Source organism: Nannizzia gypsea, genomic scaffold (assembly GCF_000150975.2).
Source record: "Nannizzia gypsea CBS 118893 supercont1.1 genomic scaffold, whole genome shotgun sequence".
Classification (NCBI taxonomy): Eukaryota; Fungi; Ascomycota; class Eurotiomycetes; order Onygenales; family Arthrodermataceae; genus Nannizzia; species Nannizzia gypsea.
The window spans coordinates 16,740-41,812 of NW_003345201.1; the positions used below are offsets into that span (position 1 = coordinate 16,740).

The following is a 25,073-nucleotide window of genomic DNA, read 5'->3' on the forward strand; positions in this document are numbered from 1 at the left end:
TTGATACATTACTTAACTATATCTGTCAGCAACTAGTTCTATGCGGTGACGTTGTTTAAACCACGTAGTTAGCTGTATATGGCTATCTTTGATAAGTTAACTTGCTATAGCTCATAACAATACAATCATAGCTAACACCATAAGCCCCCCTAAACGTGTTCACTTTGGTGAAAAAGGTTAAAAATGTAGATGACTAACCTCGAGTTATTAGTTGGCCAAATTCATCCTAATACATTTTTAGTTGTTAGTATTTGATAGCAATATCACTCGAGGGTAATTTCATTTACCAGCGAATTGATGAATGACAATCCTCACTAGTCATATAGCTATGGGGGCATCATTTACAGGCTGCAGATGAACCGTAATATTAAGAGAGTACATTTAGCTATATAGAGGGCGACCAAACACCGACGGCAAGGCCAAAATAAGTGGTAATGTCAAGCGCATCGATACTATGGTATACCATGAGTAAATGAAGTATCGGCCAACCGGCCGATCTTTATACCAGCTCCAAGCCCATGGGTGCTATGAATTTCACCCGTTACTTGACTGGCTTGTTCACATAGAGCAGATCGATACTGGGGACTGCGAAACGTGCTTCTAGGCACTTGTTGATCAAGCGGAGAGCGGCTATTAGTGGCTTTGAGGCGGCAGCCCGGTACGATGCCGAGGTGTAGGGAGTGTGTTCTTTGCTAAGTTCAGAGTAAGATAGGGTCGAATGAGGGCTTCGAATCGATGGTACTTACTGACTCGGGATGCTGATACTATAGGAGGGGGCATCATGTTTCCATCTCGATGGCTAAAGGCCCCTTTATGTTGCCGCTTAACTCGAGGGTCGTGATCATTACTTTGCCTAGGATAATGATTGAAATTATGCATGCGGGAGACAGTGAAGCTCGCGGCAGGCCTCTGTGAATCCAGGTCGGTGCTCGGGGTATTATTTGCAGCTCCGTATGAATTGAGTGTCTGAGCAACGGTATCGGAAACGGCAGTTCGGATTTGTGACCTAATGGCACGATTCTTCAGTAAATTATAGAGATTGGTCATCTGCGCATGCTTCTTGCATTTATCCCGATACACATTGACTAGCTCCTGGTTTTTCTTTTGAAGTTGTTCCTGGCCATTCTCAAGCTCTGGAAGGGCACCATAGTTAGACTGATGGCCACAATATCGAAAGCAGGATATATGTCGGGGCTTACCTGATATCCGGCGCTGGAGAGTCTCTATAGCGGAATTTGCGTCATGCGCCATTTGATCCATCTGTTTGCCCATAACACTGCATTTTTCTCTTAACGTCTTGCTCAAGTGATCCTGGTAAAATCTAGACAGAATTAGTCAATTGTTTGATAGGCTCTTCGGAGTCCTTATATATAAAGACTGGGTCTTGGGCCCGAACATTTCTTGTGTCGCCTGGTACGTCCAGAAGGACAAAGCTCTCCCAGCACATTCTATTATGGTAGTGGGATCGAGTCCGCTCAAGACACTGGTTTTGTAATCCTCTGTCGGAGTAAGGGTGGTCGAAACCACATCATCCGGATTTGGGAGGCTTGACTGACAAGCTGGACATTGTCGATCCGTAATCTGTGACTGAGATAAGCCCCCTTGGCTCGCGCAGCGTAGACAGAATATATGGCTATAGAGGTGTTAGATCAGCTCGGGGAAGCATGACATGCATGGTTATTGAGGCTCACGAGCAAGTGGTAACTACAGCGTTTTCCGCCAAAGCCGAGCGGCAACTCAAGTTGTTACAGCGCAGACAGAAATCCAAAACTTGAGCCATCGTAGACAGAAGATACTCTGAAGCATAGAGTAGATCCTCCGCCAGTAATCGATAGAGTCACAATAAAAGACGGAAATCTTGAAGCAAAAGTTGAAACGTAAACAAATCTGAAGTAGACATCACAATTTCCCCATTAGGAAGTATCAGCACCCGGGATCACGTGGTATTGTTAATTTTCCAAGGTTCCATTGATATAAGAGTATTGTTGTTATGTTTTCCCCCTTGCCTTTTGGAGTGACTAAATATTCTGCTTGGATATGCAGAGATGGCGGGAACGATATACGACCGTTGTTCATTGACAAACAACATGGGGAGTGTTCAAATATGATGCGCCCGCTTTTGACATTTCTAAACCCCGTTTCCCCAGGACAACGGGATAGAGGGAAGTACGGACAGCAATATGGACCAACACTAGTGGAATGCTAGAAAAAGAATGCATTTCCTTGGTTGTCTCGTCGGACTCCACGCATCTTCTCTTCAAACTCGGGTCCAGGTTCGTATTCACGCCAGAGACTTGCTGGAAAAATATGCTTATTTCGTTCGAACCACCGTCTATCCACAACCTTGGTAAGGGTTGGATCTGCGTCTTTCCCTTCAAGTACAGCTGTTGAGTTGCTATTATTTTCAGAAGCTGGTGATGGCGCAGCATCTGAGAAGTCAAACAGTAGCCCGCCGTTGCCAGAGTAATTGGGGATTCGATTCGCAATGAAGTAGTAAAACTCATAGTGCTGCAATGGTTTTAGCATTTGTTGACAAAAGAAACCAGATCAACCAAGGTGACTTACGTGCGGAATAATGACCCCTCCTCTAACCAACATTAAATCGTCGACTCCTACTCTAGCCCATTCCCTTCGATGATCCTTTCGCCCTCTTGCTGCCCCCCCCGCGCCTGCAAGTCCTAGCTTTGCACCAACTTTTCGACATCGATCAAGGAACAGCCATACCGGGTCCCCTTTCTTAACAGTAACCTGACCAGCCGGAATATTTGTTCCGTCATAGAAAATAAACGGTATCGCGATCTCGGTTGCCTTGACAACTTCCTGGAGGGCTAAGAATTCCCGTCGAAGAGCATCCCTAGCCTTAGACTCTGCTTCTAAAGCAGACTTTGTTACCAGTTTCGGTCGAGGAAGCGTCAAATGTGGGTTTGGAGCTAATCGTCGAGACGGTTTTGGGCTCGACTCGTGCGGTGTACCTGACCGAGACCTGCTTTCACTTGCATCTCGGGATACATTGGGTGTATCCTCAGACTCTCCTTCGTCATTGCCGAACGAGAGTTTGCTCTTTGCAAGGGCTCGGGCTTTCTTTTTCTTCTTCTTCTGCGGCTCATCGCTCTGCTCACTGCCCTTTGACAATTAGCAAGCATATCCATTAAATAGATATATCACATAGGTAGGAAAGATTGTATTTTTACCCGTCCGCCTTGTCACCGGTTAACGGCGTGACACTTCTAGATGCCCCAGGAGTAAACCGGCCTAAGGACTTATCATGTGCTTCTCGTTCTTTTTGCTCAAGGACTTCCGCCCGTCTCTTTCGGTAGTCAGATAGCTTCACTAAGCCAACCGTTTGCGACTTAAATAGATCTTCCGCTGTGGTCGATTGGTTTGTAAAAGACCGAGGGGTGGAGGTCCTGCTCGGTGGTTCGGAGGGTGCTGACATTTGGCCTGGGAGACTCAAGAAAAGTTCTCTTTCCCTTCTTGGTATCCAAGCTGTTTTGTGAATCAAGTTATAACTATCTTAGCCGTTGAGGTACTTAAATATCACAGCGAAAAAGGCATCTCGGCTGTTCTCACCCGTGTTGTTGCACCACGTGACCCATGAAGCTTGAGGCCGAGCTCTTTTTCAAAGACATCAAACTTACAACTGCGGCAAGATTGCAGGATATCTCACGTTCTATTACTGAGGCGCATTCAAGTAGAAGGCAAGATTTATAGCTGCACTACTTTGAAAGAGGGCCTTGCCGTTTTTCTGTGAAACTCAACGATTCGGCATCGATCAAGGCTTGTTGCTATTTACCCATATCCACGACTGAAGTGCACTGTTTATAACTCTAGGTGCGCGTTACACATTAGGATACTGAAATAGGAGGCCTAAATATACATTCTCCTGCCCCAGTAACCGTTCTGTCAAGGCGCCAACTATGGAAGAAGATGATGATGATCTCTACGATCCGATAGATACAGCTCCTTCCGGTTCATGTCAAAACGTTGCGGTTCAAAACACAGGGCAACAAGGAGGAGACGTAGGTATGGCAGAAGGGCAAGAGCATGAACAGGAGGAAGAGGAGGAGGAGGAGGAGGAGGAGGACGATGAAGTATGCGCTAATGGATATTTCTCTGGCTGACACTTGTTTAATCGGCTAACTCAACCTCTACATAGGACGATTTTAACATCATCACTGAAGCTCCTCCCGAAGTAGCTGCAGAGCTTGCCACGTAAGTAAGATCTTATCCGAGCGGAGAAAACACCTAGATGAGACTATGCAGACGCTAAAATCCTAACAGACAAGCATCTCGCCATCCCCAGTACCGAAGTGAACCCCCAAAACCAACGACTGACTCCGCAAGCGCAACACCCAAAGCGGCAGCACCACACCCTACTCCAAAGTCTGGGACACCAACTGTAACGACCGCCGCTGCCGCTGCTGCAAAACCTGCAGCACCTCAAAAGCCAGGGTCCTCATACCCAGCTCACCACACATCGACAATCGATGTATCGGCGAACCCGGTTCACCCTTCAACCAACAGAGCGATTCTTTCTACAGATTTAGATTCAGATTTTCCCACGGAGGATGATAAACCTTGGCGGAGGCCTGGCTCAGATATCAACGATTATTTCAACTATGGTTTTGACGAGTTCACATGGGCAAGCTATTGCCTTAAACAGCAGAGCCTGAGAAAAGACATCAGCGACCAAAAGACGCAGATGGAGGATATGCAGGCATTCCTCAGTCTTCCTGGAGGTCTTCCAGGTATCCCAGTACCTGGTGGGCCGGCGCCACCTCTCCCTGGACTAATACCTGGGGCAGTGGCTGGCGGAGGGGGGAGCGGGGGAGGCGCAGGAGCAGGCGGTGGCCGGGGTACTCCCGGCCCCTCTCAGGGAGGAGCTGGACCAGGGCCGCAAAATAACATGCCGGGAATGCCTCCTGGAATGCCTGATCTCTCACCAGACATGATGCAGGCTGTGTTTGCAGGCATGATGGCCCAGGGCATGGACCCTTCGTCAATGGACCCAATGACTTTCATGCAACATGCCCAGGCCATGATGGGAGGCGGCCAGCCTGGTGCTGGTAACCCCCAGGTACCTCAAACCGGATATGGAGGTCAGGCTGGCGGGCAAGGATTTTCTGGACAAGCGGGCGGCCAGGAGCAGATGGGATACGGGGGTTATGACCAGCATGGAGCTTATAACAATGCTGGTGCAAGGGGGAAAGGCATGCGGAGATGGTAAAGCTAGGTAGGATAGATAGCCTGTCAATTCTGAAACAATCAACCCTGTATACCACGATCTAGGAGACCTAATACTGCGAATACTCCTCCGCCTCTGGCTCTTTCTCCTTGCCTTTCTGATATCAACATATTTCCTCTTTGGGCACGGGTAGCGCTAAACCGTTTTTGACTTGGTGTCTTGGCATATTTTCTGGAAATTTCTTGGGGATTTTTTTTAAATCTTTGAAGCAGAAAATAAAAACTTCATCTTCTTCTCTTCTTCAGTTTCAACTCCTGGTGCAGATACATGTTATAGCTGACTAGTTCAATCCATTCAATCCTCTGCCTACCCTCCTTTTTCGATCTTTACTTTATAACTTTCTTTACCTCTACATCTATAAACATTAGCAATGGTGAGTTCACTGTTCCTTCTCCGCATTGTTGGATTAGCTCTCTAATTAAGGCTCAATTCGACATATATTCAGGCTTTCCGCAGCGTTAAGAACCTCGCTCCTCTCCTCGACCGTGTTTTGGTCCAGCGTATCAAGTCCGAAGCAAAGACTGCATCTGGAATCTTCCTCCCCGAGAGCTCTGTCAAGGAGCTCAACGAAGCCAAGGTCCTCGCCGTTGGTCCTGGAGCTCTGGACAAGGATGGCAAGCGAATTGCCATGAGTGTTGCTCCAGGTGACCGGGTTTTGGTACCCCAGGTGCGTCACTGAGTTGGTTGATCTTCATCAACTCGAGTCTTTATTTTCACAAGCCAGCAGGTACTAACTTTTTTGCGTGTTGATTAGTTTGGAGGAAGCCCTGTAAAGCTTGGAGAAGAAGAATACTCCTTGTTCCGGGATCATGAGTATGTCGATCAAGCTCTCTTACAGTTCGCTATTAGTGATAAAACTAACACAAAAACACGATAGGCTGTTGGCCAAGTTCAGGGAGTAAATACACACTGTCCGCTACCTTTTGAACTTGACCGTCACACAAATCGGCTACCCATAGCTACCCACAAGGTGCTTGCCCGGGCCGATTTTGTACAATAATATGTAATATAATGAATGCAACATCTATCGAATTTACGGAGTCGGTCACCCTGGCCAACCGGAGACGGCGGAAGAGAGCCAGCGAAAGGAGTTACTTTTCATTTGTTCTTTTCCTTCATGTCACATTTTTGTTGTCTACCAATTTCATTTTTATCCACTTGAAGAAGATATCAAGAATCATGGGCCAAATTCATCAGATGAATGAAGTTGGGGTATAAAAGCCCTATGCCATTTATTCTAATATACACGCGGACGACCCGTCTCTGGATCTCTGACATGGCGTCTTGATGCCTACTCCCAGCGGACTCACGAACTAGTAAAGAATATATATACATGCTAGGATATCTCCCCTCAAAATTGATCTCGGCAAGCGTCTTCTCTGGTCTGTGTCCATTTGGCACCCGGATACTTATATCTATAGGAGTTTCCTTACGGTAGGAATGTATGAAGAAAATAGATAAACAATGCTTTCTGTCCTCTATTGACTTGGGCGCCAGGTGGATATGCAAATAGGCAGGTTCTAAACTTGGATGTTGTTATACCGGGTTGTCGCTTGTGGATTAGGCACAAATTGCTGGAGGACTATACAACGCATGCGATCCCTTACTCGAGAGAAACCTCGCTCTCCCAGCAGGGATTTGAGGTTGGGTTTGCCTTTGCTCTTTCCATCAAAAAGTTCACGCAGGCCTGCGAGAAGAGCTTCCCTCACTGGAAACGGAGCTGACTTCTCGCGTGGAAAGGTCACCATAACTAACAACCCCTGATCCGTTCCTTGCTCTTGCGCTAATATCGGTGACAACATATGAAGAACAAAGGCAGCAGCAAATCCGTTCAACTCTAAGCATTGTGTGAGAAATTGTTCATCTATGGTGTTGGATAGAGGCTTAAAATCTGGTATGTGACGTTCAGGAGGCAGGCTGCAAGGTCTGCCAAAAATGACCTCAATACTGCCTTCCAGCATTAAGCTCTGATGCTTTTTTCCGAGACTGACAATCCAGTGAGCTAGTATTGTGACATCTGAGGAGACATCTAGCACCCTCATTGTTGAGTACATGTTAAGTGAGCAGCAGAATGCTCTTATCGAGGCCATTGCATCATACGTACTTTGTTTCACTGAGACCGGGGGGCGGGTAGCGGTTGGACCTGCAGAGTGGAGGGTAAAGATATAAAGCTCATCGAACCTCTCACAAATCCTATATATTCTCTCCTGGAAGGGTGAGTTCAATTTTATACCGGATTTAAGTTGGATAGCATGTCCCGGCAGATGTAGCTGCATGAAATCCATGGTAGTGACCAAGAGCATCCCTACCTTGGGGGAGAGTATTATGTCTGCATCTCGTAAAGATAATCCTTTGTCGACATATGTATTATATGTAGGGAGCTCTTGAAACAGTAGCGTTGGCGGGTTTGTAAGGGTTTCAAGTTTATGAATGAGCGACCCATGAGTTGTTAGCAGATCTATCGAGAGAAAGAGTACAATTGGCCATTGGGTATCACTAGGCGGGGGCAGTTTATCCAGCAGAATTATATGTGAGTTTTTGTCTGGCGGAACAGGTAATCCAACAGTTTGCAATCCGTCGTCCGCCTTGGTTTTGTTATGGCAATGGGTGGAGCTCTGGGGCATTGTACTCGAATTTTTGCTGTTGTTCAAAGGTTTCTCTTTCCCAAGAGCTTCCATGAAGCTGGAAACGCTGTCAGAGGCTGAAAAGGAGTCTGGCAGGAGGGGTCTGAGTGTTTCAGCTTGGAAAAGTTGTAGGTGGGTATTATCAGGTATTTTAGCAGGGCTCGAATTGTTAGTCACTTTGAATCCCTCTTTATCAACGGTGCGTGGACGCAGCTCGAAGCTCCCTAGTTCCTGTTGAACCCGCACCATGTTAGCTAAAAAGACCAAACCAATACCCAGGTAATATATGAGAACGAACTTCATTCAGCTGGTGATGGTAGGCTGGTTTCTGGTACCCCAATTTTCGCAGTTCTCCATGGCTCAAGATCTGCTGTATAATCGAAGATGTTGCAGAATGGCATACGATCTTTTCACCCATAGTTGCCTCTAAAATCTCATCCCTCAGGTCCGTATAATGATTCGGAAATGCTAGCCCTTCATCAAATTCGTCGTTGAGCTTCTCTAACGGCACTTGCATGCCCGACGGGTCGAGCAATGAGGCTGCTGCGGGTGCTGATCCGAGCCACGGTGAAGCCTCTTGACTGAGAATGGGCGAGGATATCTTCACCTGCTCAGCCATGTACCAGTCTGGTAAAAGCTGGTGTGAAAGGGGCATAGGTTTGGCATTCATGTATTCCTTATGTAGCCCGAGGATAGAGGACAACAGTTCGCAGCTGGCTCTGGCTGGGGAGAATTTCTCGGAACCAACTGCCTTTGTAAACTTCACCACTCTGTGGCCATCATCCGCAAGCCCATTAAGTACATGATAGTCTAAGATCTGGGAGTCAAGTGTGTCAAGCCCATCAAGGGCCATTTTGGGATCAAATGCCTGTTGCTCCAGCGCGATTCCATGGGAACGAGCATATTCGAGCAATAATGGTTCTCCTGAGTCTGAGTATGTCATTAGGTTGAGAAAGCTGCTCAAATACTAGGTATTGGATCCTTTGCAGGGCTCTCGAGCCGCGGTTCTCTGGCGGAAGTTGTCGTTTATGGAGAGGATGGTTGTTGATATTACTTCTTTTTACCCGAACGGCGCATGCCTCCCTAGGTAGGTGGGTCCAACCAGCACTATGAAACACGAGTTTAACTCAGCCGCTGACATGGAAATAATGATTATAGGAAATATGAAAAGACGAGGGTATGTAGAATAATTTAAGACGGGACCTGGGTATGGAACGTTATGGCATGTACCTTGTATAGGGAAATTCTAGGTCGGGTATAGACTGGAGAAAAGGGGACAGTGGAATACAGGTTGGTACTCCGTATAGACAAAACAAAAAGGTAAGCAGGCGAACAGCATCAAGTATTCTAAAACACCCCCAAGTCGAACAGATGCAGGATAAAAAGATGCCGTGCAAAGTGACGATGTCCTGGGAAGGGCTCTGTCCCAGCTGTGAAGCCGATTTGGGTCAGCAGAACATGGAAAAAGTAAAAGCGAAGGGTGTTCATAAGGAGATACAGGATAGAAAACATCAAGGAAAGAAAAAAGGAATTCGGAAAGAAGAGAAGATAGCAATGAGCTATAGAAAGGTCATTAGTACGCCCTAGACTGCCATCCATTACCTATCCCTGAGCCGTTAAAGCCCATCGGACCCAAAACCAATTCCTGGACCTCCTCCTTCGCAGTGCCGACCCTGCTAGCGACGCCTAGGATGGCAGTCTCAACATCTCCCAGCGTCGCAGCAAGTTCGCGCACGCGAGAAGATTGTGTGCTTGTTGTGCTTCCGCTGTCTCTGCCTCGTGAGGAAACCAGGGCGTGGATCTTCCGCTGAAGGGAATCCTCAACATTGTATAGGTGGTCTTCGATTTCCTTTAGGTTTTTTCGATACTCTTCGAGCACGGAGCCCATGTCATCCGTCCGCTGAGAGAAGTAATCAACCAAGCTTCCGGGTTCATTTTGTGACGAACCGGAAGAATCCACCTCGATACCCTCTGGAAGCGCAAGAGTTCCCCCGTGACGAAGGCCCATAGCGGGTCGTAGCGGATGCTTGGTCATTGGCTGACCTTGTTGGCCCGCCGGCCACCATCGTTCACCGGGACTAGGTTGGTATTGTAGGGGCAGAAGTAAAGTGTCGAGTGTGCGGAAGGCCAGTCTTGCTTCTGCCGCATCTTGCTTCGCAAGATTACGGGCATGTTCGATGCCGTTTGCGTCATTTTCTAGGGCCTCTTGAAGTGTGTCTAGTTTCCCTTGAACAAATTCAACATCATTGGGGATCATGGCCCCTTGGGCGGATATGGTGGGCAGCAGGTCGGATACCTCGTTACACATCCGGACCTGATTAAGAATGAATGTGTCTATAGCTTCAATCTCCTTTTTAAGTTCGTCACTGCAGCTCTCGAACTTGGTCGTAGGCACAAGGTTAGATACGTCAATCTTAACGCCCGATACCACATTCGTTCCAGTTGGCTGATCTTGTTTTAATGGTCCTGCTGTGTTCCTGAACAGAGATAAGGTTGGACCTTGCTGCTGCTGCTGAGGCGGTTGTTGCGTGGTGTTCCCACTAAATAGGTAGGAGTTAACTTGGGTACATTAAAATGCACAAGAAGACGGCAAAAACGTAGGGAAGAGACTGAAAGAACTTACAATACACCTCCTGTATTTGTTGATGTCCCCGTAGTCTGTGTAGCACCTCCAAACAAAGATGGCTTTGCCTGAGCTTGGTTCGCCGTTGAAGTACCGAGGGAAAACAACGATGGCGCGCTAGTTGCTGCTGGTGTTTGCTGTGACTGAGCACTGGAAGTCGTTGTTCTGCCAAAGAGTGAGCCGCCGCCCAGCGCGCTCTGCTGCTGGGGTTGTGATGTCCCTAATCCTCCGAATAAACCCGCGGATGCTGGCTGAGTCGTTGCTGGTGTCGAAGCCGCCGTAGCCGCACTGCTCCCAACGGCTCCAAACAGGCTCTTCTGTGGAGTCTGGCCGCCAGCAGTCCCTAGCCCTGAGAACAAGTTCCCTGACTGCGGCTGTGATGTTGCTGTCCCTCCTACAGCACCGCCGAAGAGCCCGCCCGCTGATGTGGATGATGTTGCTGTTTGAGGTGTTCCGCCGCTATAGTTAAGCCAGAAATGATCAGTACTCCTTCTTCGCTTTTAGACTCCATGAACATATATTTTTTTTGTGTCGTCCTGTTCTCCTATCTTCCCTGCGTAGGCGCACGACCGTCGGTACGAAGTATACTGACGGTTAAAGTAAACAACAGCTCTCCCAAGCAGTCGTACGCCAAAGATGGGGTGAACAGTGTGTATAAACCGGCAAACTAAGGAGATATCTCGCAGGCTGGCCGTGATTGACTTACAATAGGGAGTTTGCGGTCGAGGTATTCACTGTCAGGCCGCCAGTCGTGGACGGCTTCTGGGAGAACATGGTGATGGTAGGGTCTGGTTTTCTGTCAACAGCAAGGCGACTGGGGCGTGAGAAAAACAAGCTGCTGGCAAGTAATGGGTTAAAATCTCTCTTTTTCTCTTTACTTGCAAAAGATGAAAAAACTGAAGTTGGAGCTTTTGATGCCCTTGATGGAGATGCTTTTGATATTTTTGACGTCTTTTTTTATATCATTGTTTTTTTTGTCTTTTGGAGCTATCGCGACGTCTTGGCAGCGTAAGTCTTGGCGGCGTCTTTTTCTAGCTATCTATGTTAACCTCGACGTCGGCGTCTACAACAATATCTGCATCTACTGCGCGATAGATGATATAGAGCGGCATGATATACGTGCAATAGGGAAATGCAGTCCTTGGTGAATCGAGAATGGAAGGAGCCACGCAGCGACCGTCAATTGATGATGCACCGAGAGTAAAGTGTGTCGCCTGCAGCGACAGCGAGGATGGGCTGATCGCCGCGCAAAGGTCTGTAGGCAACGGCCTGCATGAAAGCCTGGCATCTAACTACTTCAAAAGTGCCCAGTGGTAGGAAAACCTTTGTTTGATCCACGGAATTATCTGAAAATTCAACTTCTCACCAGTCCAGGTCACCGGATGGAACTACGATCATCACCAACTCGGCAGATAACCATTTACGATCATTTATTCTGTATGGCTTCCTGTGTTCTTTTGGTAAAGTCTCGCTGGTTTAATACGCTAATTTATGAGAAGGCCCCCGGATCTTCTAGAGGGCCGGGATAGACCCCATGTTCTTCAACCCTACCATGCCATTCCCTCCAAGGAACCCATATATTCCGTGGCAATATACCCATTCTATGAGTTGCAAGACCCTTCAACAACCTGCCTACTTTCTGGTGTTAGAGACCACCCAATCAGGCTGAATTCTGCCCTGTACCCTAGTCTCCTAGGGTCATACAGCCTCATATCACCCACAACGGAGGCTTTTATAACACCTCATTCCCTTATCTACCCTTCCACCCTTGGAGGCACGCATTTCCTGGCCGGAAGTGACAGCATGATTTGCTTGTTTGACATATCGCGACCAGGAAAAGAGGGACCGGTTTCCAGGCTACCCACGATCCCGAGCAAGCGAAGGAAGTTGGTAGGAGGGGGCGTGGGTATGAAAGGGATTATCTCAGCGATGTCAATTGACGCTGGCGGCAGTAGGATTCTTGCTGCAGGTACATTCACCAGGCAGGTCGGGCTCTACGGAGATAACGGGGCCGGTGATACCATCGCCACCTTTAGCATTGCAGATACGGTTGCTGACAAGGTTATTGGCGGTAATGGTGTGACGCAGGTGCTCTGGAGCCCTTGCGGCCGATACCTATATGTTTTGGAGAGGAAGAGCGATGGAGCATTGGTTTACGATATTAGGGTGACAGGACGGCTCGTGGGATGGCTTAAAGGCAGGGGAGCAGCTACAAATCAAAGACTGGACGCTGGGCTTATTAGAATTAACGAGTCCTCAGAACTCTGGGCTGGCGGAATAGACGGCGTGGTTCGTATGTGGAAGCACCCGTGCCACGCAGGGTTAGCAGGCTTACGCCCAACATGGGAGGAGAAGCTCCACCATGGCAAGTTTGGTTCTTTTTTTTTATTATACCTGCTCAACTCTATTCAGCGCCTTAGCTAACTGTGGCATGCATGCAGATCCAATAACAAGTGCAGCGGTTCATCCAGCGGGTGGCATCCTGGCTACATGCTCGGGACAAAAGCAGTATGCCTCTTTCTCTGATGATAACGCTAATGAAGTCGTGTCTGTGGGTCGAACTGGGTGTCAAATAGATAATAGCCTAAAAATATGGGAGTTGACATGACTGCTTCGATTTGTCGATCTCAATCCGAACTATTGCATCACAGACCCGACAGAAGAGTTTACTAAGAGAAGGTCAGTAGTGAGTGATAGTAGGCCCCCCTAGCATGTGGGAACCCGGTATCATGGGAGTTGGGAGGTACTAATTATCATACTGACGGAGAGGATCCGCTACTTATGCCGATAATCACGATGGATAACTACGTTATAAAAGCGGTTAAAGCCTTGGCTTAACGTCGTTGCGTCTCCTCTCAAATCTCCCGTACACTGAAGTAATTGCCTAGTTATCAAAACGGCTGAGCCAAAAGAGCAAACCCAAGCCCACACTAGTTGAAGCTCTATTTTGACATGATACTAACAGACCGCTGTTGAGTGCAGGATAGCAACTTGATGGGAGAGGTTTCTAACTTACTACACGGGTTAAACAGCTAATATTAGAGGGTAAAGACAACCATTGATAGATTAACCACTTCTAACCACTTCACCAAATTGACCGCTCTAAATACGGATATATGCTTCCCCCCACTTGCATCGCGGGCGGGGCGTTGGAGCTCGATTTGGGTAGGCACACTGCTAATTATGACGCCAGGTCATTCTTTAACCATTGCAGTCTTAGTACTAGTTCAACTAACCTCAGAGTCTCTAGCTACTTTTTGGCCAGCAGCAATCATTCAATCCAGGTGCTATTAACTACTTAGGAATTCACCTACACCGTATCTGTGTTGGCAACGGGCGGTTGGTTGGTTGAGTGCGGCAGAATTAACTAACTAACCTAGGTAGTTAGGTAACTAACTAAGTACCTGTTAGTTAGTTAGTTAGCGCTTGGCGATAATCCGCGGTAACTAGTTATTAACTAACTATCGCCAAGAAACCCTACCTTGATTAGTTATTTTTGACCTACTTCGTAACCTAGGTAGGTAGTTACTTGCCTTTGGTAGAAAACGACGACGACTACATCGAAAAGGTGCCACGGCGAAACGCGAGGCTTGAGAAGTAGCCATTATGTTTCACCGGACTAACTCTGGAAGATACCCATTTCAAGCGCTCGGTTCTTAGAACATCGAGCACCTGACAGGATCGTCCCAGAAATCCTGTCTCCTACTGAGAAGCGTCAAGGGAAAATGATTATTGCGGCATCACTCAAGTCGCAAGTTGGAGCTGTGTACCGTGTTAGCTAACACCGCATAATGTCCTATCCTGCAATGTATGCATGGAGCTCCGATCCAGGATAACGTTGATTGGAAACAACCTCATTGACAAGAAACAGCACCGACAACTACCTACTTCCTAAAGCTCGCAATTCCTCTGGCAATGTTGATACTTGTCAGTCAAAATTCTCTGTATAGATCACAACAAGTGAAGGCTACTCAAAGATGGAGGCAGTTGAACCTCTTTGTTGCTTTAGTGCAGAGTATGGCTCGGACCTTTGCACGATATAGGTCAATAGACGTCAAGCTGACCGAGGTGCCTATTGATATCTGGACGCTTTGCGGGATCTCCCGGCGTCTGAGTATTGATATTCCATTGATTCATTGAACTAAGGATCTGATAACTCACTCTCGGGAACTTACGCGAACGTAAGTAGGCAGCTCCTAAGCACGGTAACCTCATGTTTTACGGCGTCGATGTGAGGTCTATATTCACGACCAGCGGGGATTGGGGGGCGTTGGTCCGGCCAGACAGTGAATATTCAAGCAGACAATGGAACTTCCTCGGCCATGTCTATAACTTCATCTTCAAAATTCTTCCAGCTCCAAATTCTCTTCCTCCTTCACCACTCTTCATCGTACCAGCGTTTCTGATTCCACAGCTCTGATATCAACTGCCTAACTCTCCTACTTCTTATCAAGATTACTCACTCAACAGCCTGTCTACTCTCTACGATACCTATCCTTCTCTGCGCCAACCGGCTTAAACTGCCCTGACAGCTAGCAGGTTCACTAACCCGCCCCGATATCTCACTAAAGTTTACGGTCGAGAGCGAAATCCTCACCGAATTACCTATTCCATCTCCCTAATCCCCAAAATACTCTAGGTGAGCCATTTGATTTGTCCTTGGTTTTTTGTGAACGCATAATCTCCTTTAACCGATTCTGCCCCATGCCATACGTGTGAGCCATACTGAGTTTACTCAATGATAGCTCAAATGAATCACTCTAATATTTTCTGTGGAGATGAGATGTCGAAAATCTCAAATGAAGACATAGCGGGCCTAATGGCTCTGCGGGACTATGCGTAAGTTATTACAACCAATAGTATCACTCCTACCTAGTGGCTCTAAGTGCTTACTATCTATCTATTTGAGTAGATACGACATCGATCAGGCAGGTCCTTCCTACGGCCAAGGGGATACCTTTCATGGCCGGAAATGTACAAAACCCAAGGCGAAGAACAAACCCAACGCCGTAGATGCGGAATGCAGCTTAGGTGAGACTACTCGTGAATAGAAATTTCTCGTTCATAGTAATCTATACCACATACTTTGCACCATTCATATCTAATGCTTGACTCCTAGAGATTGTTGAAAAGAAGCAGGAACTCGAGGCTACAAACAATACCCTGTTTGAATTTGATGATTTATTCAACCTAACTGGCTCACCAGACCAGATGTGTGACGCTGATCTAGCCCCAAAAAACCTTCAGACACATAACAACATCGAGCAGGCCAATGCCTCCTCTTCGTTAGAGATTGCCTATGCCACTAATGCACTTCAGTCTAACAAGCAGCTTCAGACACCACAGTCGGTCGCTACGGATGGAAGCGGAGAGATAAAGCAATCACCCCTTGACTACAACATAGAAATGAAAAATACGGAGGAGGATCATCGCTTTTATGAGGGGTTCGCAACCTATGCCGTCGGCCCACACGTTGCGCCTTTACAGCCATGCGTAGATCAAGAAGATAACATGAATCCTGGGAAAACTCAAGATTTCCAGGCGACCACCCTACACCAGCCTGCTGTGGACTATTCTATTTCTGATGCATACAGCGCGTCGCCTCGTCCCGTACAAGCCCTTGGCAACTCGTCGATACCAGGGCCGGAACTTATGACATGGAATACTCAGGATACTCCAAGTCATAATGATGGCGCAGTTGAGGTCAAGGACGAGAGGTACAGCTACAAAGACCCCAGTGATTTGGTCATCCTGCAATTTTCTTCCTCAAAAGAAGCCAACGACTATCGCCCAGATAGACGGCCTATGCCATTTGATGCTACAATTCCACGCAACGCCTATGAACGACAAGAGTGTGTTATCAAACTTATAAAGGCTATGAGAAGCTTTGAATGCGCTACGGATAATTGGGGAATGATCAAGCCTTTTGCAACTAAGAAATTCAGTGGCAGAAAGATCGAAATATGCTGCTGGAATATCCTGGTATATTCATTTGCATTGTTTTCTCATATATTGCTAAACTCTAACAAGAAACTAACTTTTATTATTAGGATTGCTGTATTGTGCGACAAGAAGCTGGCCCATTTCTCACACCAGAGGAAGAAGCATTGAAGAACAAAACTAGAAAGAATAAGCAGAACTTTGCAGAGCGCTTTGGAGATATGCTTCGAATTTTGAGGGTTGGATTCCTTTTACCTTGGCTCTCTGATATTATAAGCTAACTGCTTTAACAGACCCGCAAGACTGTCTGTCGCCATTTGCTAGATCCTTACTATCTTCTCCAATTTGTGGACGACCCAAACTCATGTTTAAGTGTAAGTACTTCTTCCTATCCCTCTACTTTAGCAAAGACTAAAGCGGATATTTCTGACCGACGATTAAAGCGTGTTGACTCCAACAAGACTCTCAATGCGAAGAAAAAGCAGACTATAGATGCTGGCAAGAAGGTTATAGCCAAGAGAGCTGCAGAGGATGATGTCGCTGCCGAAGACGAGGCTCAACGCCCACTTGCGAGTCCTTTCTCTACCCCCAAACAAGAAGTCTCGGTTAGCAGCAGCTCATCTAATCTTGGCTATTTGAATCCGCCAGTGGCTCTATCTGCTCAACAACACTTGGGATCAGCACACGCTGACTTTCATCAGCTAAGCCCTCAGGTCAGCCCTATAATGGGTATGCAACCACAGCTTATCCAGCACTCTGCATCGGGCGCACAGCTACCCTATCATGTACACCCAGTTGGTAGTCTTGATGCTAGATCATCCACCGGATTCCATCAAGGCCAAACATATACTCCTAGGAGTGGAGCAGCTACCAATGCATCCCGGTCCAACATGGGTACAATGGCTAGTCCCATATACCCTAACATTCTTTCTCCTCCGAGGTCACCTTGGAATCAGACCTACTCCAATGCCATTCCATCTTCACAATATCCCCCAAGAACCCCAAACATGCTATCTGCAACGCCACATTTTGCCTCTACGTCAGTTTCTAGCGAGGTCACTCCCGGTCCCCAACCGAAGCCAGCCCGCAAGGCTTCTCGAAAGAGATCTGCTGACATCCCTAACCATTTAGAAAGTTCTGCGAAGAAGGCGCATCATTGAAACATACCAACAAATCACCCAGGCTCTCATGCTGATATCGTCAAAGCTGGCGCAAGGCCTCTTCATCATACTTCCCGAAGTCAAAATTTCTCAGATAACACCTTCACAAATAGATCTGCATTTTTTGTTGTCTTCTTTCTCTATTTCTAAATGCCCAGCTTCAGCATTTTACTCTCTATTACAAGAAAATTGAACCCAGCTTTACAAATGGGATTAACAAACGGAAGTTTCAGGTACATTTACCAATTCAGCAACCCCATCTTTCATGAAGCTTTCTCGACACGTTGAACGTTTTATTCTACCCACGGTGTCCACATAGCACTATCAGTCCGCACCTAGAAAGAATAATCCGAAGGCGAAGGACGGGGAGAGAAGGATGGGACAAAGTCACGTCCTTGCGCTTAATTCAATTCCATTATAACTAGATTTTGCTATCTTTCATTACCTAATAAAGACTAAACGCCAATTTTGTTATTTCTCTCTCTAGTCAAGACTTATAGATCTCCAGGGATGGTGATACAATTTGGAATTCAGGAACCATTGATATACCACCCTGTTTATATTATACGCGGAATCCAATCCATATTGGCAGCCAAGAAACTATACCTCACCGCAAATCCTGAACACTACGGTGGAATTTTGTTTTCATGCCAGATCTATTGGTATAATAAATGTTAAACAAGTCTATTCTTTGGACAGTTTGTACCGGTTCATTCGCCCTGCCTGTAAGAAAGAGCTTTGAAATCATGTCATCGTAAGAAGTTAAGGTAAATGAATGAGGGTGATAGGATATCAAGCAATTTTGATCCCAAATTTCTCGTACGGGAAGTTCTCCAAGGTGCGTACTAGGTCCCCCCACCCGTCATTCAGGTTACCAGGTTTGCCGGGATTGGAAGTAGCAGGAGTATCGTGACCGTTTTCCTCGGGGTCTTTATGGGCTCCCGTCAAACCAGCTAAGACTTCCGGTACCTGGCTTTTGTATACTTCAAGCAGCCCTTCGTAAGGACACCAAATAACTCTCATACCAGCTCTCCGACCGGCTTCCACACCCGGAACAGAGTCCTCAAACACGAGACATTCTGCTGGGGTGATTGGGCGTTCGCCTTTTGCCTGGATCTCTTTGTTTATAATGCTAAGGGCCAGCAGATATATGTCAGGGAGTGGTTTCCCTCGCCCGGGGGCTATCCTGGGGTCATCTCCCACAATGATCCTGGATGGAGGGAACTGAGAGAATAGACTTGAGAGGTGGGAAGTTTTGAGCTTGAAGTTTGTGGTTGTAGAAGAGGTAGCCAGCGCGATGTGTACCGGGGGGGAATTCGATGCGGCGCGGGATAGATTGCTAATGAGCTGCATAACACCAGGTAGCGGCTGTGTCTTTGGGAACTGGGGCCGTTGAAGAGCAGCGATTTTCTTCTGTAGCTCTTCCTGAGAGATGGGTAGCTGGGCCCATTTCTGAAACACTTGGCCGGACTATATATATAACGTGGAAGAGCAGTAAATTAGAATATTTTTCTAAAGTAACGCTGCCATACTGTGGGTATTCCCTGAATGAGTGTGCACGAATAGGATCCATACCTGTGGCTGGGGACGGCCCTGCAGCTGCGCCTTGATAGACCATGGCAGATTGGGTTTCCCGTATTCATGCAAAATTTGATTTATGACGAACGTGTAGATGTCTTCAGAGTCGATAAGGAGTCCATCCATGTCAAAGAGACATGCTCTAATGGGGGGCAATCTGCGGTTCAAGCTATGGTTAGCCATCATGCGAAAAGCAAATCAGAGTTTCACACCAGGTGGTTAACGGGGGAATAGTGTGATCTTCTCTTACTCTTTCTGGAGAGACATGACGGCGGATAGAGCCAGTCTTTATAAACGTTTCTGCTGGTCTGGTCCTGACAATTGGCAGGATTCAATTATGTTTGGAGTTTTCGATATCAATCTTTGTTTTTGCACGTTTCTTCCCCTTGAAGGCTAACTTTATCCACGCTTAGCCTCGGCTATCCAGAACTAGTGATCAAGTGAACGAGAGCTAACTTGATGCTTAGCTGTCTAGCTCATTAATATACGAGAATTGAGGCGATGACTGTCTATCAATAGCGGAGTCAAGCTATGATGCAGTTGTCATCCTGCCATCTCACCTAGCGATCATCGGTCGCGTGGATGGGGGTAGCCTGTACGGATGCAGAGTCATATTTTACCGGTCCGAGAGTCGTGGGGTTTAGCTATCAACGGCAACTAATTAAGTGACCATTCAAGAGCTCTAAGAGACCGTGGAAGTACAGACACATGATTTATGTTGGTGAAACAGCTATCCTTTTAGAATTGTATGCACTTTATAGGGCTTATTTCAAGTGACTTATTACCGCATGCAGGGTCATAGCTCTAGGCCACACCGTTTGACCGTATTGGCCAATTCTGGGCTGGGGCCGACCTTTGTCCGGTCCTAGAGGGCAATGACGGTACCATGGTCCTATCCACGGTCCTATAACCCATGAACAGCAGGATCTCTGCAGGATTTACTACATTACTCGAAAGTATATTGTAATGATAATTATAATAAAGAAGGCTTGACCTGTTCTGCTCATCAGTCTTTAATCTCGGAAATTGATAATCTACTAGATTACAAGCTGCCTTGCCCTGCTAACTACAAGGGCCAGATTGTTGGAGAAAGGGCTACCGATTCCAGTAATCATTAACTATTTAATCAACTGAACAATACTGCTTTAGTGTTACAGACGCTCCTTGTATGGAAATCCCACTTATTGTAATATATGATCTTGCGGTTCGTTGTTGCTTCAGTACTCCGTAATATCATTTACTACATCATCATGGCCTAGAGGGGGTTTTACTTTTGCCATCCTAAAGCTACGTGAGAATTTTTTAGTCCGTAAGCGACTAATTCACTAACTAGTTAGCTACGGAGTTATTAATTTAGTTTAAATCAGGCGCCTAATAAGGTTCGCTGAACTCAGAAGTTTTCAATAGTTAACTAGTTAGTTGAATAACGAGGTAGTTAACTAACTATTTTATTGGCTCTTTTCTACGTAGCTAGTTAGTTATATGTATGTATACGTTAACTAGTTAACAGATTGCTGTGCCGTTGACCCACTCCATGCCAGGGGGATGACTACCAGCTAAACAAGTTGGTCCTTCTCAAGTGGTTAAACAAGTTATTTTTGGGCTTTGAGTTATTAGCTAACCCCTATCTAGGGACGACCCTCACGATATCCCTAAACCAAGGATCCTTACCATGTTTCTATTACCTCATGAAAGGGAACGGCGAACCTATTGCACCAGCGGCAGGGTTGCATTTTCCAGCACTAATAAATGTGAAAATTCCGTGTATTCATGAGCCCCCCCCCCGCGAAGGAGATGGGCCTAGCTCCACAACTAAATACTAAATGACCATGACAAGGGGTCCCTGGAGTTCTGGTTAATGGATGGACGCTAGAGAAGGAGAAATATCCTATGCCGTGGTCTAAAAAGGGGAATGTATACAGAAGACTAATTCGCTTTGCACTCTTGTTATCTCGAATCTCAACCTTACACAGGAGGGGCTTTTGCTCTCTACATATGCAGTTGATATAATGATCTTATTTACATAGTCAATAAGCCGCTGTGTAAGAACAAGCATTTCCTTCGTATTGCCCTGGGTTCTTTCCTGGAGTACCTTATTAACTGGATAGTTTAAGAAACGGATGTTCAATCAGTTCGCGGGCCGTCTTCCTTTCGTCTGGGTGCCAGACAAGCATTTGGCTAACAAATGACAAGAATGTTTCTTTCTCGCTGTCCTCCAGAAACTGGATGCCGCTTTCTAAGTTTCGGGAAGGGATAAGTTCATTATAGAAAAATTCACCTCAAACACACAGTTAGTACATAAAAATTTGTTATGTTAGTCTGGTATTGGATTACCTTCCGAGTTAAAAAAGGGGCCGCCGAAAAATTCTTGAGGATTATTGCAGAGTTTACCGGTTGTGTTTGTGAGATGTTCAGGCCAGTTACATCTAGACATGGCCTCTGATCTCGCAATTAATGCCGTGGGGGGTGTACCAAGTAGAGCAATCATTTCCCCAAGGTGTAATTTTGCATCGTACAGGCCATTCTTGTCATGGACTTGCTGGAACAGCTCCTTGCCACCGAGGATGTTCCACAACTTCTCGAACAAGGTTATTAGCAAATGGTGTTATGTAGTTGTTGTAAAGTAACAACGACGAGCTAAGAATCACGAATGAGTGTTCAGGGAGGAATGGTATAGACTTACCAGTACACCAAAGTTCCAAATATCTGCTTTTGCATCCCAACCACAGCCGAGGATCACCTCAGGTGCGCGGTAATAATCCGGTTGAATTGGATAAGAATATAATTGGCCACCTACCAAGTCATTTCGTGTATCCAATTCATCCAGTCTCGCAGACAGACCAAAATCCGTGATCTTGGGAATCAGGCTCGTAAATTTTTTCATGTTAAGGGGACCAAAGTCATTGTTGCATCGGTAGGTAGTTCGACCACTCTTTTCATCAGTTTTATATTCCATCTGATGCTTTTGATTGATGAAGGTACCAAGAATCTCTTCACTCTCAAAGCTCATAAGAATATTATCTAGTTTTAGATCTGCAATGATTGATTAATTTCTCAGTAAGTAGGGGGCCAAAAGACAAAAAGCGACTGACCTGCGTGAACAACTTTGCACTCTGAGTGAAGATAATCTAGGCCAACCAGGAGGAAGTATATATACATTTTTGCAATAGGTAAAGGAATCTGGCGGCTGACGAAGCGTTTCTGAAAAATCCAGAGAGGTTCCCTCATCGGTTCATATACAAGGCATATGTGTTTTCCTTTAGGACCAATTATTTTGAAGGTATCGAGACATGTTCGTAGAATTAGGTGCCCACGATGCCCTGGATTTAGATGTGCAATGTGATCTTCAATTTGTTTTTCACGCTGTGCCTCTTCAATGCTGTCACTATTGGCTATCTTAAGGGCGACGATTTTCTCAGACTGCCATTTATTCCTTGTTTGTTTACTGTTAACGTGCGTGAGATGAATAGTAGGGATGTATATTGGTAGCTACCTTAAAAGATTCCGGGCGAACCACACGGTTGACACTGATCCCCACCCAATTTTGTTCAGTAATTGAAATTTCTCAATGAGCACTTCCCCTGGCTTCGCTGGATAGAAAGCAACCGGATTGTAACCAGGGCAAATCTCCTCATCGACAAGTTCATGCTAGGGGAGTGGAGGTAGTGGGTTAGGCGGTATCTCCCAAGGCGATTTTTTGATGGAGAGCATAGTGCGCCGCGATTGAAACGCCATCCGTCGAAGAAAAGACATTGTGTGGTCCAAGTCGTCAGAGAACCACTTGAGGCACAGTGTAAAAGGGTCATCAACTCCTAACCACTAGTTAAGTCACGACTTAACACCTCGCGACAGGCATCCATTAATTGACGTCAAGCAGCAAGGGGTTAGATCATCATTAATCCGTAGTTAACTCTTAGTTAGAACCGTCCATTAAGTACGTAGTTATTAGCAAAGAGGCTAATCAAAAACCACCCAACCAATGCTCTTTTTGTTTTTTTACACGAGTTGATAGCGCTCGCTACGCTCGCAACTCGTTGGAATGTAAATTACTATTGGTTAAAATACTCTGTAGAATCATAGAGATTAGCCAATAAGTGCCACTAATAAATTTCAAGAGTCTATGCCTGTCCAATCAACCAAGCTACACCACTAACCCCTTATGCTTCGCAACGGGGTAGTGGTGTAGCTTGGTTGATTGGACGGGCAAGTTATCTTTATTCATCAAGGTTTATAATTGGCTGAGAAGCAGCGCTAGAAGCGGAAGGAAGTTATTCCAGGTCACGTTACTGTGAGAATAACCGAAATATTTAATTATGTATAGGGGAGGTACTCCGTAGTAAATGCTAGTTAATTAACATATAACTACTCCATACCTAGGTAGTTAACTATAATTAATCACCAGCTAGCACAAACGGACTAACTAACCGGTTAACTAAATAGTTGGGTAATTCCTTTAACGCGTCTAACCCTATAGTTAGTTAATTGGGTAGTTACCAGTTAGTTGCAGAACAACCCAAGTATCGAACAAACGCCTGTCCAAACAGTAGGAAAAATCGCAGACATTGCATACTTAGCGCCTGGAGTACGCCATGGCAGGTGCAGCGAAAGATAAGGATAAGGAGAGCGATGGGGACGAAGAAGTCTTTCACGATGCTCGTTTTACCCCAGACGAAGAAGTTGTATGTGTCCACAACTACCGCCGAAGTCAGATCTCGCTAACTAACTAGTCAACTGTGATAGGAACTGTTAAGCCAGTCGCATAGCCACAAAGCTGCTGCGAACACACTGTTTTCTGCTTCTAACTACTCAGAGGCTATCACTACATACGATCGAGCTCTCGCCGTTTGCCCTAACTACCTTGATTATGAGGTAGCCGTTTTAAAGAGCAACATCGCAGCATGCCATTTGAAACTGGAAGAGTGGGAGTCGGCTGTAGACACAGCTACATCGAGCATATCATGTCTAGACCGTTTGATGCCTATGACCGTCCCTACCACCACCTTGCAAGCCAGTGCGGATGCGGATAAAGCTTCAAATATGACAGCAGACGCCACCCCAACGATCGTTGAGTTACCGGACGATACAAGCTCGGAGCAGGAAGATGAAGCGCTTCGCAAGCTGAAAGAAAACGATACACGCAGGCAAGACATACTACGTATAAGAGGCAAGTCCCTGATGCGGAGAGCAAAGGCAAGAATGCAGTTGGCCGGCTGGGCGAATCTCCAGGGTGCGGAGGAGGACTATAAGAGCCTGCTGGCTCTGGGAAATCTTCCTCCGCAAGACACGCGAGCGGTGAAGATCACTTTACGAGACTTGCCTGCCAAAATCAATGTAGCAAAGGATAAAGAAATGGCCGAGATGATGGGTAAACTAAAAGACGTAAGTGCCCTGTCGACGAGTTTCTCCGTAAACTTTTGCTTTATTGTTTTGAAAGTCTTCTCTAATGGAACACCTGTGTCGCTTGTAGCTCGGAAACGGAATCCTCAAGCCATTCGGTCTATCCACAGATAATTTCAAGTTCGTCAAGGACGAGAAAACCGGTGGCTACAGCATGGGGTTCGAGAAGTGATCCATCCTGGCTTGAGCATCACCGAGCTCTCACCCTTACTCCGTACTTTTCACAACAAAGGTTCAGGCACAGCTTTATGCTGTGCCACCCGCGTTAGCGACGCTGTTTGAAACGTCCGCCAACCATCATGCTCACATAAATTCCTGGCAAAAAAAGAAATAAATACAGAACATTTTGCGTCAAGAAGTACGGAGTACAGAGCGGGATGAAAATGCCCCTGGCCATGCTAGTCGTCTTCACTTTGGAGTGCTTATGTTATTAGCGGCCCAGCTGTTAGTCGGCAAGTCGGTCTTTTTTTCGCCGATTTGCCGCCCTGTGCTTTCAGCCATAGGAG

At 46.4% G+C, this 25,073-nt stretch overlaps 11 protein-coding genes across 11 annotated transcripts; 5 read left to right on the forward strand and 6 right to left on the reverse strand.

Moving 5' to 3' along the window:
- Positions 1–541: 541 nt before the first annotated feature.
- MGYG_00005 (hypothetical protein) lies at positions 542–1,780 on the reverse strand (the record flags this gene model as incomplete). Its single annotated transcript, XM_003175865.1, has 5 exons — positions 542–687; positions 747–1,133; positions 1,200–1,321; positions 1,397–1,633; positions 1,692–1,780. The coding sequence occupies 5 exons, from the start codon at positions 1,778–1,780 to the stop codon at positions 542–544; spliced, it is 981 nt and encodes a 326-aa protein (XP_003175913.1).
- Positions 1,781–2,202: 422 nt separating this feature from the next.
- Positions 2,203–3,436, reverse strand: MGYG_00006 (FAM50A; the record flags this gene model as incomplete). Its single annotated transcript, XM_003175866.1, has 3 exons — positions 2,203–2,508; positions 2,566–3,118; positions 3,192–3,436. 3 exons carry the CDS (start codon positions 3,434–3,436, stop codon positions 2,203–2,205), a joined length of 1,104 nt encoding a protein of 367 aa, XP_003175914.1.
- Positions 3,437–3,917: 481 nt separating this feature from the next.
- On the forward strand, positions 3,918–5,227 carry MGYG_00007 (pre-mRNA polyadenylation factor fip1; the record flags this gene model as incomplete). The annotated part of the gene is made up of 3 exons (XM_003175867.1): positions 3,918–4,091; positions 4,157–4,212; positions 4,282–5,227. The coding sequence occupies 3 exons, from the start codon at positions 3,918–3,920 to the stop codon at positions 5,225–5,227; spliced, it is 1,176 nt and encodes a 391-aa protein (XP_003175915.1).
- Positions 5,228–5,615: 388 nt separating this feature from the next.
- Positions 5,616–6,147, forward strand: MGYG_00008 (chaperonin GroS; the record flags this gene model as incomplete). Its single annotated transcript, XM_003175868.1, has 4 exons — positions 5,616–5,645; positions 5,691–5,912; positions 6,000–6,058; positions 6,123–6,147. 4 exons carry the CDS (start codon positions 5,616–5,618, stop codon positions 6,145–6,147), a joined length of 336 nt encoding a protein of 111 aa, XP_003175916.1.
- A 618-nt stretch (positions 6,148–6,765) lies between these two features.
- MGYG_00009 (hypothetical protein) lies at positions 6,766–8,812 on the reverse strand (the record flags this gene model as incomplete). The annotated part of the gene is made up of 2 exons (XM_003175869.1): positions 6,766–8,100; positions 8,168–8,812. The coding sequence occupies 2 exons, from the start codon at positions 8,810–8,812 to the stop codon at positions 6,766–6,768; spliced, it is 1,980 nt and encodes a 659-aa protein (XP_003175917.1).
- Positions 8,813–9,442: 630 nt separating this feature from the next.
- Positions 9,443–11,266, reverse strand: MGYG_00010 (hypothetical protein; the record flags this gene model as incomplete). The annotated part of the gene is made up of 3 exons (XM_003175870.1): positions 9,443–10,409; positions 10,493–10,951; positions 11,199–11,266. 3 exons carry the CDS (start codon positions 11,264–11,266, stop codon positions 9,443–9,445), a joined length of 1,494 nt encoding a protein of 497 aa, XP_003175918.1.
- A 381-nt stretch (positions 11,267–11,647) lies between these two features.
- On the forward strand, positions 11,648–13,100 carry MGYG_00011 (WD repeat-containing protein 79; the record flags this gene model as incomplete). The annotated part of the gene is made up of 4 exons (XM_003175871.1): positions 11,648–11,805; positions 11,867–11,929; positions 11,992–12,866; positions 12,934–13,100. The coding sequence occupies 4 exons, from the start codon at positions 11,648–11,650 to the stop codon at positions 13,098–13,100; spliced, it is 1,263 nt and encodes a 420-aa protein (XP_003175919.1).
- Positions 13,101–15,275: 2,175 nt separating this feature from the next.
- Positions 15,276–17,592, forward strand: MGYG_00012 (hypothetical protein; the record flags this gene model as incomplete). Its single annotated transcript, XM_003175872.1, has 6 exons — positions 15,276–15,331; positions 15,405–15,523; positions 15,612–16,474; positions 16,543–16,671; positions 16,726–16,806; positions 16,876–17,592. The coding sequence occupies 6 exons, from the start codon at positions 15,276–15,278 to the stop codon at positions 17,590–17,592; spliced, it is 1,965 nt and encodes a 654-aa protein (XP_003175920.1).
- Positions 17,593–18,384: 792 nt separating this feature from the next.
- MGYG_00013 (GS1 protein) lies at positions 18,385–19,437 on the reverse strand (the record flags this gene model as incomplete). Its single annotated transcript, XM_003175873.1, has 3 exons — positions 18,385–19,062; positions 19,168–19,327; positions 19,421–19,437. 3 exons carry the CDS (start codon positions 19,435–19,437, stop codon positions 18,385–18,387), a joined length of 855 nt encoding a protein of 284 aa, XP_003175921.1.
- Positions 19,438–21,266: 1,829 nt separating this feature from the next.
- Positions 21,267–22,398, reverse strand: MGYG_00014 (CMGC/CLK protein kinase; the record flags this gene model as incomplete). The annotated part of the gene is made up of 4 exons (XM_003175874.1): positions 21,267–21,448; positions 21,505–21,745; positions 21,854–22,203; positions 22,263–22,398. 4 exons carry the CDS (start codon positions 22,396–22,398, stop codon positions 21,267–21,269), a joined length of 909 nt encoding a protein of 302 aa, XP_003175922.1.
- Positions 22,399–23,759: 1,361 nt separating this feature from the next.
- MGYG_00015 (hypothetical protein) lies at positions 23,760–24,739 on the forward strand (the record flags this gene model as incomplete). The annotated part of the gene is made up of 3 exons (XM_003175875.1): positions 23,760–23,849; positions 23,911–24,549; positions 24,638–24,739. 3 exons carry the CDS (start codon positions 23,760–23,762, stop codon positions 24,737–24,739), a joined length of 831 nt encoding a protein of 276 aa, XP_003175923.1.
- Between the last annotated feature and the right edge of the window lie 334 nt (positions 24,740–25,073).